This window comes from Notechis scutatus, chromosome 3 (genome assembly GCF_049901735.1).
Source record: "Notechis scutatus isolate UNSWTSFEM ecotype Mainland chromosome 3, rNotScu1.2, whole genome shotgun sequence".
NCBI classification, from domain to species: domain Eukaryota; kingdom Metazoa; phylum Chordata; class Lepidosauria; order Squamata; family Elapidae; genus Notechis; species Notechis scutatus.
The window spans coordinates 124,540,191-124,557,016 of record NC_142011.1 but is presented as its reverse complement, the minus strand read 5'-3'; the positions used below and the strand labels follow the sequence as shown (position 1 = coordinate 124,557,016).

The 16,826-nt window shown below is 35.5% G+C and overlaps 1 protein-coding gene across 17 annotated transcripts in view; it reads left to right on the top strand.

The window, feature by feature from the left end:
• The window catches only part of CTNND2 (catenin delta 2), a 492,160-nt gene that overhangs the window by 443,000 nt on the left and 32,334 nt on the right, over nt 1-16,826 (top strand). For 13 of the 17 annotated variants that reach the window (XR_015748772.1, XM_087961145.1, XM_087961142.1 and 10 more), the window contains 3 exons: nt 2,290-2,500; nt 3,645-3,729; nt 9,043-9,168. Coding sequence is in view for 16 of the 17 variants with exons in the window: in XM_087961145.1 (XP_087817271.1) it covers nt 2,290-2,500; nt 3,645-3,729; nt 9,043-9,168 (422 nt within the window). In the remaining variant the exon portion in view is untranslated. The remainder of the gene's footprint in view (nt 1-2,289; nt 2,501-3,644; nt 3,730-9,042; nt 9,169-16,826) is intronic. The other 4 variants (XM_087961146.1, XM_087961148.1, XM_087961149.1 and 1 more) reach the window with 1 other exon arrangement.

The window sequence follows — 16,826 nt, the reverse complement described above, 5'->3', positions numbered from 1 at the left end:
CAGCAGAGGAACAAGAAAGAAAGGAAGGAGCCATCTTTAATGAACCTCAGAATTTGATCCAGAAAAAAGAAGAGAGAAAGAAAAGAAAAGAAGAGAAAAGAAGAAAACTAAAGGATTTAAGGACTTAAGATCTAAAAAAACATTTAAGAAAGGGAAAAATAAAGTGCAAAACCAATATGATGATTGTAAACAAAGGGAAAAGAAATACGACAGAGAAGGGAAGCCGGTAAGGCAGAGGCTAGAAGAAGGGGGTAGAAAGGTTTGTTGGGAAAAGAAAGAAAGGGAAAAGGTGGAGAAAAGCTACAACGTTTTGAAATTAAATGGAAAAAAGGAATTTTTATGGATAATGGATAAAGTAAAAAGATTTTGCAAGGTACATAAGATGAGATGGTAGTATTGCAATGGTTTAAGAGTTGATAAGAGATTAAAATGTTAAAATGTTTAAAAATGATTGGTTTTAAAACTTAATAATAGGAGGGGTTTAGAATATTGTTTTAATTAAAGAGTTTAATAAAATTATGGTATTGATGTTATTATGAAATTTTTATTATAGTATTTCTTTTTAATATTTGGATTTATGCTCTAATTATGCACTTAATTGTGTTGGATGTATTAGTTAGATAGAATGTACCAAGCAAAATCTGATTGGGTATTAGATATTATTTTAAAGATTAATTTGATTAACTTAGGGGAGATAGAAAGGCATCATACTCTGATTAATGATTTCAGGAGAAACTGATTTTCTTTTTTTTCATAAGGGATGAGACAAAGGGATGATAAAAAATGGACAAAAGATACAAATATAATGATTTAAACTAAGATGATTAATTAAGGTAGAATTAAGAAGTGTGAAATATGTGGAGAAGTTAATATAGAAGGCTTAGAATGGTAAATAAAATAAGTAATGATATGTAAGATGAGCATGAATATAATTGAAGTCCATGAAGAGAGAGACACCTGGGTCCAAGTTACTTTCCAAAAGATATTTTTTATGTTTTGTGTGTTGTGTGTATATGTCTTTTTGGGGGAGAATTGGTAAAAACTTGTAGAAATATAGAATGAGAATAATGGTAACTAAGTCAGAAAGAAACAGATGAAATAATAATAATGATATTGAATAAGAGTAAAGAAGAAAGTAAAGAGAAATTGAATAAGAGGTTTTGGTATATTATATGGAAATGGTTTAAAACAGAATCATAATTTATCTGACTTGTTAAATTTACAAGGAAAAAGGTTTAAACATGTAATGAATAATGATAATTTGTGTGTTTTAAAAATTAATAAAACTTGTTTTAAAAAAATAAATAAATAAATCTTGAATTAACTAACAATACCAGTGGCTATACATATATCTGTATCTATTATATCTATATACAGATTGCTAAATTATATACTTATTGCACTATTATGACAGAACATATCATTACTGATGTTTAGATGCTAATATATAGCTAATAAATCAACTACAGTTTATTAGTATGAATTAACCAGCCAAATTCCAAGCAGAAAGCTTCACAATATAATTATTTCTGGATCATTTATTTGAGACAGAGAATATATGCCGATGTTTGATAGCTACCAGCATATAATCATTGTCTCATGTAATGTTATTTACAAGTAATTTCACTAACAAACCTGTAAAAACAGTTTATCATTAACTAGGTCTCCATAGATCATATGTGTTTAGTAACATTCATGTCAGATTATAGTTTTTTTGCAGGGTTAGATTTGTGCGCCTATTGGGAAAGAAAACCAGGGTAGAAATGTTTTCACTAAAGATTCTCTATTTACAGAGGTGGGGAAATACAGTTATTTTGAGAGATAGACTTTTTTTTAAGTTGCTTTGACACATGTGGTCATGGAGAGATTAATTCTTTCTAGATCAAACACCTATTTACACTTTAATACCAATCAGAAGCAACATTTTAGTTACTTTTTAAGTAGTATTATTTTGCTGCACAACTCAACCACTGAGTGTTCACCTGACATTGTTTTCAATATAAATGGTTCTCCTCCCTGTTCTCCATCGGGGATATATAATATGCCCAGGAAAGAAATAAGGACATGTAGAGTTAGTGAGCAAAAATTAAAATATAATGGTTCTCTTTTACTTATTATACTACTAATTACATGGAAGAGTTTGCTAAATAAACAAACAACCACATGCTAACCTGCAAAATGAAACACTCAGAAATCATTGGATCATGTGACATTTTTTCCTGTGCTTTTCTGTTCTTTTGTTTTTTTACTTATATGACTGCTTCTATCATTTTTCCCCCTTTCCAAAAGGCAAGTATGCCATGCGGGACCTGGTTCACCGGCTTCCAGGAGGTAACAACAGTAACAATTCAGCAAGCAAGACCATGTCTGATGATACCGTAACTGCCATTTGCTGCACCTTGCATGAAGTCATCACAAAAAATATGGAAAATGCCAAGGCCTTACGAGATGCAGGAGGAATTGAGAAACTTGTTGGCATTTCCAAAAGTAAAGGAGACAAGTATGTTTTGCCAATCATCTTCTGCCTGTTATCTGTAATTTATAGTTGACACTAATGATTTCCTGGAAATCATTTATACTGTGTGTTAGAAAACTTCACAGATAATGGCAGATGGGTAGAAGATAATAAGCAATCTCACATCAAAGTGTGTGGTGTGTGTAGTCTTAATTTGGATCTGTGGCATTATATTGATTTATCAAAAGAAACCTGCAGATTAATTATTATCTATTCTGGACAGCAACCCAGAAACTGATAATTGCAGCTGCTATTCATAATAACAGATTTGTTCAAGAAAATGTTTAAAAAGTAATCCATTCCCAATATATTTGGGCTGCTGCCTGTGATGGTCAAAAAAGAGTGGAATACATCAAGGTTAGAAGCAAATACCCAGAGTAAATAATATTTACATAATTCTGAAATGTCACAGTTATAACTAAACTTATTATTACTGCCAGGTAGGATCATCAAAGAATAAAAATAAGCCAGGTAGGATGCTCAAAAAGTCAAAATAAATCCCAAGAACTTTGAGCTCACATTCTACCCAGAGGAAAAGCAAAGCACTATTCAAATCAACCATAGTTTGTTGAACATCAGACTCTGTTGCAAATGAATCAGGTTGCTAGTTCATTCGTGGCTTGTTTTGCCTCTTTCTTATCCAAGTACAAATTTTGGGAAGACCATAAATGCAAACCAGGAATAAACAAGAGTGCATTAAGATGATGGATTCTGACACAAGTATAAGGCACAGGTAAAACAAATGAGTATTTATAAAATGACAATATAGTATTTCTCAAGTTCAAGTATCACACTAATTGAAAAACAGACCACATTATGATTAGGGTTAGGGCTAACAAGCTCATCCTTTCTCAATCTTTAATAAATATGATTTTCAAAAGAAGTTCTGTTCTATTTTCCAAAGCATATAACAGGATATCTTCACCTCAACAACTTTAAGATGTATGGTCTTCAATTCCCAGAATTCCCCAGCCAACCATGCTGCTGCAGCTGGCTGGAGAATTCTGGGAGTTGAAGTCCACACATCTTAAAAGTTGCTGAGTTGAGAAACACTGTCATATAATATTGATTGAACCAATGAGTGCTTTTCAGTTCCTTATATGTGTCTTTTTTTTTAATTCCCTAATAGGCACTCACCAAAAGTAGTGAAGGCAGCATCTCAGGTCTTAAATAGCATGTGGCAATACAGAGATCTGAGAAGTCTATACAAAAAGGTAAGACTTATTTTGTTATGTTACCTTTTAGTAAGTTACCATTTCTTGGATAGAACTTTAGAATGAAGATTAGTAATGAATCTAACATTTAAAATGCCCTGATAATGTTACTGCCTCTTCCAGTCTTTCCTCCTAATTTCAGTCTGCCATATGTGGATACAGGAAGGTACCAGCTCACATTTTGTAGGCAGATGTGATAGTTTGATTTTAAAATGGGTTTTTTTGTAAAACCTGAAGCCTTGTCCTTATGAAACTCAAAGATAAATTATAAAAAATGAAAGTTAAGTTTAAATATATGGTATGGTTAGGATCATTATCTTCTTAAAAAAAGAAACAAAGAAAAATGAGTTCTCGTTGTGCATAGTAGTACAAAGCATATCTTACAAAAGTTGATATAACCAACAAGCTGACCAGAGACGTGGGTGCTATTAAGGATCTCAGAAATAATCTTAAACATATGCTAAATGGCATTCTAATTGGGATCTATGCTTTTTAATATAATTTCTAAAATATAACTTAGATGGATGGCAATAAATTTTCTACACAGTGCCATAGAACCAAAGTCATCCTTGTAAGGTACTTCATAGGATTGAATGACCCACAGAATTTACTCTCTATTGTTTGATCTATGTTTGGGCTCTGTTTTAAAAATCTGAATCATTGGTATTTTTTTCCCTTCTATTTCCCATCCCATCTATTTTACTATGGGAAGCTGTAAGGAAAGCAATGAAGAATCATCTCCATTGCTTTGCTAATAGATTGCTTTTTAGAGCTTCAGGTTGGCTAAAAGAGAAATAGAATTTCTTGTTTTTGATAGTTTTTATTAACGTAAGTTATTCTAGAGTATCTCCAATGTGAGTAAGACAAGTTTGCCCATCTCTAAAAATTCTACAGTATGGTATAACGTTTAAAATCATTTTTTCTTCTTTAATAGCAGTTGTGTAATGTTGTTGCCAATAGATAAAAAAATTACTGAAAGATTGATCTCGTGCTTGAAGGCAGCAATGATTTCATTCTTGTATTCCATTATGATATTTTTGAATGTTCAATTACAGCCAGAATAATTGGACTATTCTGCAAATACACACTGTTTCAAAGATACAAACTGGGGATTTCCTAAAATCTTTAACAAAAATGGTTATATTAATTAATTAATCAATGTCTCATTTGTCTCATATACACATCAGCATTAAAGAATAAGCTTGCTTCATTTTAACTATATTGGGGCATGTTTTCACAAGAAAAAAAGGTGCAGATCCTAAATATTATAGATGGGAGAGCCACATTGGTGAGTGGAGAGAGAAATAGCAAATAAAGATTCTGTTTCCTTTTTTAAGCATGTACATCAGCCAAAGAAGTTTTATGTGCAAAAAGAATGTGTAAATTATTTTGAATAGCAAAATGCCAGCCAAGATTCAGTGAAAATAAGTGCAAACTGCTAACCTCATATGTTCATTCATAAGATATCAGTTAGTTGTAATATCTAAATGTAAAATCTTAGAGGACCTAACTCACTGGGATGTATCAAGTGATGCCCCTTTGCCGACAATAGAAAGACACCTTTATGCCATAAAGGAAGATTCAGTATTAGGTGCTTATAGATTTTAAGTAAGATGGCATATATCACAACAGTGTGCATGTTACAGAAATTGATGCAATGCAACCTGTAGAATATTGCCCCCCCCCCTTTTTAAAAAAAGATCAGTTGACAGTGTATAAAAAAGAACCCAAAGGTTTGTCTTTTTGATGAAGAATTATAAGATTGTCGATAATATGGTGAAGAAATGAGTAATTTGATTGGTTTTCCTTTATATAACAAGAATAGAAAACAAAAATGGGTAAATATATTTAGGCAAAATGTAAAAATGTAGCAATATACCGTATTTGCGGCGTATAAGACGACTTTTTGCCCTAAAAACATGCCTCCAAGTGGGGGTCGTCTTATACGCCGGTAAATACATTGTCACTCGGTGCAAGAGCGATGGGGCGGAGCTCCGCAACTTGCGAAGCCCCTTCAAGCCCAGCCGAAGTCTCTCTTCCTCCTCCTCCCACCCACCCACCCACCCTCCGCCCGGCTCGGGCGCTTGCGAGGCCAATCTGGAGGTGGGGTGGGGGTGGAGCGGGAGGGTCTCTGGCGGGCCGCTTCACCCAGCCAGCACCGAGCCGCGAATGGCCCGGGGAGTGGGGGGAGAAGGTGGTGGGGTGGACTGTGGCGCCCCTCCTTCTGGGCAGCGGGGCGGGGGCGGCAATTTGCTCCTCCCGCTTCTCCCTCCCTCTTTGAAAGACCGGGAGGGCTGTGCTTGGGGCGGGGGGTGTCCTCAGGAAGTTCCTGATGGGACCCCGCTGGGCAGGGCCACCCGGCTCCCGAGCTGCTTTCCAGGGTCCCCTTGGGAAGAAAAGGGTCCGGTGGGCGGTGGAAGAAGGCGAGCGCCCTCCTCCCGCCCCTGTCCCGTCCCGTCCCTCCTCTTGTCCCCTCCTCCCCTCCCCGCTTAAGAGAGAAAGATCCGCCTCCCCTGCACCGAGCTGCCACCCGGCGCCGCGTCTCCCGGCCAGCGCGCGCTGGCGACTTTGGGAACCGGCCAAGCGACTTTAAAACCGAGCGGAGGCCAGAGATAGCCGAATTACCCTCCACACCACACACACACACACACAGAGAGAGAGAGTTGGCAGCTGTCCATCCCCACCCTTGGAGTCCCGATGGCACGCACGCGGGGCTGTCACAAAGAAAGGGAGAGGAATTGAGTGCCAGCCTGAGAAAGGCGAAGCTGCCTCTCTAAAGCATTTTGGTGGCTTTGTAAGTTTGGGGGAAAGGGGTTGGGGGTGTCAATCAAGAATTATATCCAGAATACCCCAAGTGTTACAACTTACCGATTTGCCGGCGTATGAGACGACTTTTTGCCTTGAAAAGCATGCCTCCAAGTGGGGGGTGGTCTTATACTGCGGTATATAACAAAAACTATATTTTGAGTGGAAATGTTGGGGGCTCGTCTTATACGCCCAGTCGTCTTATACGCCGGCAAATACGGTATAATGTTTTGAATTCAATACATCAAAAGTAGATGGCTCCAAAAAGGATTTAACTTGATTGATAGTTTTGATAGCTACACTGAAGTTTCAAGTTTAGAAATAACACAGTTCTAATTATGAAATGCTGAGAGTAAAAAAGTGTGGAAGTCTGTTACCATCATGGCCTATCTATGCACCATTCATGGTCATCTGACTGGCTGCTGTTTAAAGCAGAATATGGGAGGATATTGTTGTTTTCATGTCTTGAACTGTCTTCTTAAAACTTCTCTTTCTCTCTCTCACACACACACTGCATCATCTATATGAACAGACAACTGAGTGGGATTTGTTTTCATTATTTGATCCTTTTGTTTCTTGATCCTTAAAGTTCAATAAACAAAGAAGTTACTCTATTCTCCAATGATCTTCCTATAAATGAGACTGAAGAAGGGAAATGTGCAAAAGTTGTGACTGGCATGTTCAGTTGTGAAGAAGACAAATACCAGTTGATTGAGGCAGACTGGTTCCTCAGCTTCTGTGCTGAGAACAGTAGGAATAATTTCAATTGTAGGGTTGACTGGATATCATTTATTCATGACTGACATATCATTAATTATTGTCATCTTTGACTATGTTAGCAATATTTTAGTAGCAAAAAGTTTTTAAAGCCTTTGCATTGAACATTTCTCATTTCAACATTCACTTAACATTTGATATAGTTCAACAGGAACAGTCATATTATTTTAATGGTGCTAGGGATCTTTGGTTCCTTTGATTGCTACTTCTGTGCAACATTGTCCTTTCATTTTCTTTACTTTCCCCATTCCCTTTTTTTCAATATACATATTTCAACTTAAAAAGTGTGCCGTCTCATTTTGAATTATGTGCAGGCTTCAGTGTAATTTTTGAATGAATTTGAATATAGACTATGGTTTACGATAAGCCAGCCTGGATGTTATGAAAGCCTTATATAACAATGATTAAATCCACATTCTTTAGAAGCACTAGCTAGGATACAATATTGGGACCAAGATGAAGTGATGGGTTTAGAATCAACCTCAGACTGTGAAAGTGATCCTTTAGAACACAGGTGTCAAACTCGCTCAGTCATGTTGCCTGTCACATGACATATCATGACGTTTTTCCCTTTGCAGAGCTGGGGTGGGCGTGGCCTGTGCGTGACGCATCTGGCCCGCGGGCCGCCGCTTTGACACTCCTACTTTAGAACAAATGCAACCTTGTCCAGTTTAGTGTATCAATAATATGAAGGTCAGTCTGATTGCTCAGAAATGTCATCTTCCTTGTATTTGGACTGAACTTGCTTGTATTTGTATTTGAACTGAGCTTGCTCACCATTTGGGACAGGTAAAGCAGCTAAAGATACCTCGTCTCAATTTTAGATCCTTTTAGTAAAATCTATTAAATGAAGAGTAATTGTAATGTAAAGCAAAGTGCCAGCCTTTGATATAATTTAGAAAACCTTTGGGCCCTACATAGACTTCAGAAATTGAATATATTGTTGGGTCACCTCTTCACAGTATGTCTGGAACTAAGCCCATCTGCTCAGAAGAAGAAGAAAGAAAGTTGGGGGTCACAAACAGTACCCTGGCAACTGGAGACAGCAAGGATCAAACTTAACAATTTGCTTTGTGTCACCCTAGCCATGATACATAAAAAGACAAGATTTCTATCACCAATTATCAACCACCCAGAGTTACTGAGAATTGTCAGCGTATAAATTAAAGAAATTATTATTATCATCAGATACTTTCCTTGTCAAGAGTAATGTAATTTGCTGCCAAAATGTGAAGACCACAAGTTACCTCCCCTCAAAGTTACCTTCCCTGATTTAGTCCATCACTGACTCCAAACATTCATTCCCAACTATCATTATTTCACCTGCTTCTCCTGAAAAAAAGAAAGAAGCAATTGCCCAGTGCAAGAATCATGCCTTACTGAAGAAATCATTGGAGTGGGGGGGAGAGAATAGACGTAATTCTGTGGCATAAGGGTAGCCACTAAATCATCACCATCCACTTGTAGAAAGAGAATAATGTGCAATTATTAATTTTAAGGTTTTTGTTTTGCTTTGAATAGAGTCTTTTGTTGGGAACAGTTTGCACTGCATTTTCTCTGCTTTGGAATAGGTCTGAATCAGTAGTTATCAATGTAATCTATTTCTGATTATAATGTAAATGGTTACAGTTGTATAAAAATATAGCCTAGTTCCCATATTTCTATATTTCTGTTTGAAAAAAAGAAATCTCACTGGAATAAATGATTGACTGACTGATTGATTTATGGCAGCGGGTGGCCCCAGACTTCAGAGTGGCTGAGGACAGAGGATTTTCACCTACCCATCATTCTGAGTCATGGCACGCTCAGCATTCCCTCTCCCAGAACCAAGAAAACAGAATCTATTCCCAGACCCAGGTATTCTGGCTGTCAGCTGATGAGTCTTGATTTGTGATTTTTTTTCTTTAATTCTTATTTATTCTAAAATTTATATGCCACCAACATGCCTTACTTAAATGTGTCACATTGAATATTGGCACATTTAAAACAATAAATGGAACTGAATGCATTCCTAGATTAGCACTGCAACATCACTAAAGAGTTACTTAAACATTGATATAAATCAAACTACAGTTACAGAAAGCAATGTGTAGAATACATGTTAATGTCTCTTGCAGCATCAATTAAATCTTCATGTCACTTGTATAAGCAGTGAATTATTTTCCTTAGTGATTGTGGAAGTGAAGTTTACATGATGATATAAAACAATGCAAAAGACTAATATGCTTAGTTTGGTCAGTCCCTTTTTCTATGTAATCCTTCTCTATTATATGATAGAACTGATATATTTCTATAATCAGCTCAATACTAGACTGTTTTTTTAGCCAGGGGCGGGGATCAAAATATAACGATATTCTTTATTTTTCTTAATTATTTTATTTGATAAAGGGTATGAATACAAAATTTATTTGACTTTTCTCTTTTGAAGCATTCAGGGTCATATGAAAAATAAAACCGAATTACAATTCTGCTAAAAAATATTACTATTGCACTGTAGTACTTAGCATCCTGGTTTGAATGTTGTATTGGTTACTGCCTTTTTGTTTCACCTTCTGGCTATATGCTATTCTGATATTTTTTACACAGAATTATATTAAGAAAATAATATGAACATAGCACTTGAAGTTGTCTGAAATGTACTACAGAAATATTATTAATTTTATTTCTTACAATACAGGTAGTTCTCGACTTACGACCACAATTGAGCCCAAAATTTAAGTTGTTAAGTTTTGCCCCATTTTACGACCCTTTTTGCCACAGTTGTTGAGTGAAACATTGCAGTCGTTACGTTAGTAACACAGTTGTTAAGTGAATCCGTCTTCCCCATTGACTTTGCTCATCAGAAGGTCGCAAAAGGGGATCATGACCCCAGGATACTGTAGCTGTCATAAATAAGAACCAGTTGCCAAGCATCAAATTGTGATCACGTGACCATGGAGACACTGCAACATTCCTAAGTGTGAAAAACGGTTATAAATCACTTTTTTCAGTACGGTAACTTTGAATGGTCACTAAACAAAGTATTGTAAATTGAAAACTTCCTTTATTTAGTCTAAACATCCCCAAAAGTTTCCTCTGTGTACATGCTTAATGTTTGTTGCCATCTTTTATAACTGTTCTTCTAGATGTCACATTGCCCACAGAAATCAAATGGCAGGTAGGCAAGCAGACAAACAGACAGACAAATTGATAGATTGATTTGATCAAACATACCAATTTACAACTGGCATGGTACAGTTGCTAGTAGACCCATTCCAGGTTTGTGAAAGCTATGTAACTTGCTACCTACTTACAGGTACCTCAAATGGATTGTCTTTGACCTCATGTGCCTTTAAGAAAGAATTTGGTACTAAACCTCTTCCTAGCAGTTGCCTGCCAGCATTTTTAAACTAGCCAGGGGCCTTCTTTAAGCAGATATCAGCTGCTCTTTTTTCTAGCACCAGCAAAATGTTCTTTCTATGCAGTTTCATAGTTATATAGTAAGATATAAATATTAAATTCCTATCCATTGGCAGGTTAAGAAAGAAACCTTAATATAGGATTAATTGCAGATGGAGGAGGAAGGAAATAGATATGCTGTATGCATAGTTATCTTAATGAATGAAAGCTAAACAAGTAGATCAACTTACATCATTTAAGTTGTTTTAAAATATGGAGATTATTGTATCAAGATTCTGATCTAACAAAAGTACAATATGTGCCTGGGAAAGCTTTTTCATTATCACAAACAGCTTGTACAGATTCCAGCACATCAACTACATAGATTTTCCAGAGTTTTCAGGAAAATCAATTCCTCACTCTGGGGGAGGCGCTGCCATCAGCAAAAGTAATCATAAATAGCTATGGAGTTTTTATAGTGATGGCCCTCAACTTTGAAGTTTAATGTGCTATGAAATGCTTGTTTCCTTCTTTCACTTTTGGTTGTATCATTTGAACGGTATATAAATGAGCTTATTTCACTATGATGGCTGGTTGGTCAGAATGCCAGGCTTCTAGATATTTCCTGGTACTGGTGTATTTGGCTTGGTTTAAAATGTCACCTTTTTCCCAGTTGAATTTGTGGTTCAATTTCTTGAAAATTAAAGGTAGTGGTAGATTTTAGTTGCTGCATTTTTGTTTTGATGGCCCCAAAGTTCTTAAAACGGTTGCTGAAAATCAGGAATCATCCTTTTCAGTGCTGTAAAGGAGAAAAATAATATAAAATCTAAAATAAGGTTAATATATCATATAAAAAATATAATAGGATGCTTAAATGTTACATTGAAATATATTTAATAACCCCCTTGCTAAACAGGGGGAAAAACTGAAAATATAAACCCGGTTCATCTTAATGACATTCCGGTGCATATGTATAACTATATATGCTTTGCATTATTCCCCTTTCCCTTTACAAGAAATAAAAGTAATGATTTCTGATTCTAAATCCTGATAAAAATATACTGATAATATAAAATAGATTATCAGGTTCCAAAAGACAGCAATTACCATGCCCCTGAGGAATCTTCCCCAAATGAGGAAGACCAGGATGAAGAACCCAGAGAAAGCTGAATCCCAAGCAGTCATTGAGGGGGAGCATCAGATCCCATTGCTCCTGCCAGGTGACTTGCCTATGAGAAGAAAGCCCATCTATTCAGTCGATGGAAATATCACTGAGAGCTAGAAAACCAGTAGGCTAAATAAAGAGCCTGATGCATAGAAAAGTCTGTAACAGACAGAGTAGCCCTGAGCTGCAGATTAGACCAGTTCAGTATTGTGTGCACCTATTTAAAGATTTATTCAAATGCCATTCAGACCATGAATAAGCCCTGGATCTGACCCCTATCACAAAGCCTTCTCAGAAACCTCAACTTCATCGTGACTTATGTACTTGCTACTTGGACTGTTTCTATTAGTGAAATCAGACTGAAGAGGACTCAGCCAAGGGTGTAACAATAGCCCAAAGAGAGTGAGAAATGATATTGGAAGACAAAGACCGCTTCATAAAGTGAAGCATAAAAATCACCTGACATGCACTATTACATTTGGACTGTTTTGGAATGGTATTGCACAGCAGCAAAATTCCAAATTGGTATCTCCCTTATCTTGGGATTTGCATCCTTGGCATTCAGAAAAGGTGGGAACTATATCTAATTTGTTCATTTGCAACAGATTGCTAGAATCCAGTCAGAATGGCATATTTGCAGCCTCAGTCAAATGCATCTCAGGCATCTAGCTAAATATCTTATTAAAAAAAATAAATTGGCTTTTTGAGAAAAAGAACCAGTTGAAAATATACCTTTCTTTTGTAATTGATGTTTGTTATTGTTTTATATGATTTTGTTAATAATGTGTGTTGGTAGACTTTATTATTTTAATTCATGTTGATGGATTTGATTGAAGACGGGGTACCAATTTTTAAGTAAAAGGCTTAGGAGTTTGATTGAGATTTTTTCTTTCCTTCTTTTCTGGTTGTAGAGAGGAAGCTTGGAACTAGCATTCCCATGTCACCAGACAAGTGATTTGTGATGTCAAAACTGTTAGCACCAGTTACTAAAACATAACATGATACACAAATGTTCTGCAGTATATTACCAAAATCTTGTAATGTTTTACCTACCACCAAAACATCATCCACAAGATTTTTTCCATGTTCTTCACATGGCAATGTACAATAAATAAAATGTTCATCATTTAATACATGCCAGATTATGTTTTGGTTATTAAATAATAGGGATTATTCTAATTTTATTAAAATCAGACAGTTTTTGCAGTAATTAAATGTATGTTGAAACTATTAAAGAAGCTATACTGAAAAAATCAAAATTACTTTTAAATAGAGATAATTGTTTAAAACAGATATATTCAAATTTGCAAGTATAAATATCTGCAAATATTGACAATTTGTGAACCTAATAGATATAGAATGTTAGCACTAGCAAAAAAAATGACTAACAGCATATAAAATAAAAATTGTGTGCAAGGGGGGTGGGGAGAGAGAGGGAGAGGGGGGGCACAGTGGCCAAGAAATGAAGATAAACAAATAATCTCTCCAAACTTCATGTTTGAATGTTGCAATATAGAACAAGCAATTATTCTTATGTTTTCCTATCTAATATTTTTGTCAATCCTCATTTTTTTGGATTGCAAAAGAATAAAGACTGATATCCTGATATTTGGGTAGAAACAATAATTGGCATCTGCTAAAATGTTGAATGTGCTCTCAGTTGCTTATGCTGAGGCTTCTGAATGTGGTGCATTCCATAAAGCCAAGGCATTACTTGACTGCTAAAATGTAGATTTAGAATTGCAACAAATTGTAGAATGCTTTGTAGCTTTGGTTATTAAAAGATTGTATCATTGCAGAGAGTAGGATGTATTCTTTTGATCTTTCTCTAAGACAGATAGAAATGCTCTTTATGGTACATCACTCTGAAAAATTGACTGACAACCTTCCTTTTGAAGTTAGTTATTCAATGAAATCTCAAACTTGGTTTAGGCAAGAGAATTGAGAAGATGTCTGAAGGCCTTATGTAGGTCAAGGCTACAGTTACTTTCTGTTATGTTTAAATGTAGATGAATATGGCTTTCAAAAGATCTAATATTTCTCAGTTAAAATTTCTATGGCTTATAACCAGAATGAACCTTTCAAACATGGTGATGTCCTTCCATTGACTAGAGCAGAGGTGGGGAATCATGGCCCTTTTATGACTTGTGGACTTGAACTCCCAGAATTCCTGTCATAAGAGTCATAAAAGGGCCATGGTTCCCCAACCCTCGACGAGAAGAACTAAAATTCACTGGATCCTCTCCACTGAAGAAAGCAACTTTTATCAGTTAGTTTCTTCCTGTTAACTGCTGTTAACAGAAACAACAACAAAAGTAACTTTTCCAGCTGCAGCATAATCTGATTGGTGTGCTTATATGTGCATTAGCATTAAGCTGTATGTCTCAAGCAGAGATTGCATCCGCAATGCTTCTGTCCAATGACCAAGTAAAACAAAAACCTGCTTGCTTTGCAGGCTGGATTCTGTCCACCTTTTTATCATAGAAAATGTTGAATTGCATAAGCAAACTTACCTATGTGCTTAAGTTATGTGTTAAAAGTAGATATATGATAGAATACTCCAGCCCTGAACAGTATATCATACGATATAGCACTTAGTGATAATCATAGGATACTATATAAAAGCAATCCACATAAATCATAATAGGATACTAAATAAAATCAGTCAACATAAATCATAAGATACAAACAACAAAGTTATAGTCGTAAGAAGCCAAGGAAATAGATAATTAGGAAAGATGAGAAGGATAGTCGTAATACAGCCCTTGTAGGTGGTTTGACATCCCAGGGCATAAGACAGTGCTGTGGGAAATAGCTGTTTTAGCAGACTGATGGGGGTGGGGGGAGAATTGTCCTTGTGTCTAGTTGTTTTGATGTGCAATGCCCTGTAGCGTCATCTTGAGGGAAGGCATTGAAACAATTTATGTCCAGGATGCATGGAGTCGATAGATATTTTCACAGCCCTCTTTCTAGCTTGTGCAGGTCCTCAAGGAAAGGCAGGCTGGTTGCAGTTGTTTTTTCTGCAGTCCTAACTATCCATTGAAGTGTGTGTCTTGTCTTATTTGGTTGCTGTGCCAAACCAGACAGTTAGAGATGCAAATATATCTGTTTATATAATTTTATATCTGGTAAAGAAATGGGTAGGGGGGCTATATTGTATTGTTATTCCAGTCATATTTTACATGGAGAAATGAAACTATACTGCTGCTATGAAACCATTTCCAACTTCTTTGGGCTATATTCCTCCTTGTTGTGCTAAAATAAAATCAGACTCTTAAGGGAAATTAAAATGACCAGTACATGCAGCTAGAAAACAAATTTTTCTAGAACTTTATGAGTGAGTCCATGAAACTAATAATTTCAGCTCTTTCATATTCAGTGTAAGCCAGCTATATTGTTCAAAAATCAGCAGAGGGAATAATGGTTTATTAGGTTTCTTGCTCACAATATTGAGGGATAGAAAATTATCTCATTATTACATGGATGCAGATATATTCATTGGGGGGAACCTATTTCTGTGGTGCAAGTTTTAGTTAATTTAATCTCCATCCCAGGATTGCACTCTTAAATTAAAGAGGAGAGAGGTTATTTTACACACAATTAAGCGGGTTGCCCAGCTGCTCTCTCTGTAACAAGTTAATTTAAAAAGTGGTCTTCTAAAACAATAACGCATACTTTTTAAAAAACTATATCTCACTTAAGGAAAGTGTTATTTTAAATTCTCTAAAAGATACCATTTTATTCTTGGTTTACCAGCTTATTGCGGCCCTTTAGCAAGGATGATTCATGCCCCTTTTTCATTTTGTTTGTTTGTTTTTGTTATAGGCTTTAATGCATGCAACCTTATTCCGTTGTTTTTGTGCTATTTTGTTCCAATTTTTTTTTGTTAGAGAGTTTTATTCTTTCTGAGGAAAAGGTAGAAGAGAGAGTGCCTGATTTAGAAATGAAAATGGTTCAGTAGCAATATTGGCTTTCTTATCCATAATACATTCCATTAACTTCATTGTGTTATTATTTGGGCATAATTATTGTATTTGCTCTGTCTATAGTTAGATTTCTGATTTGCTAAAGAATGTATATAGTGATATCTTTTGAACAATTCAGTTAATTTCACAATTTCAATAAATAAACTCCATGACCTCTCAAATGTTACATATCTACACTTGAGATCATTTTCCAAAGAGATTTAGACAGGTTGCAGAATGCTATTGAGCTATATGTAGATAATTTTGCAAGTACTCTGCATGATATAAACAATTTTGAAAAATGACTGTAGGAAATGTTAGCTGTGTTTTTATAGAGCTTGTTGAGTGGCTCCCTATATAACATAACAGTGTAAATTATTATTCTTGTATGTCTGACATGCTATCCTTTGGGTTTTATTTGATACATTAGTCTTTTTGTATACATCAGTATGTTATTGATTAGATTAAGTCTTATCCTTGCATTCATAATAGGAAAATCAATAATTAATTATAGATAGACAAAGCAATTCCTTTTGAAAGTTCTGTAGATAAATGTTACAGAAAAATTATCAGAAATATCATTCTAAAAAAGTCCACTAAATTGCATTATGGAAGCTCATCACTAGCCATAGAACATAAGAAGTGGGATTATCACTACAATACCACCCATCTCCCATGGATTACTAACAGATTCCAGTACTCTGATAAATAGATAATTATTAAAGGTTAATCCTCTATTGTGTATGCTCTTTTTCCCACTGCAGCTGTCTGAATAAAGAAGCAATTCTACAGATGTACTGCCTTGGTTCAAACAGATACGTCCAGAACCATAACAACCTTACTTCTTTTTTCCTAAAGGAAATATATGAACTTAAATCACAGGGAAATCTCTTTTTATTCCATTTCTGTTGTATTAGATTATTGCTATTCTTTTTATTAATTTTTTTATTTCCAAAGTTAAAAAACTTCAAAGAAAACAACAAAGCCAAAAGTAACAAGACCAACAA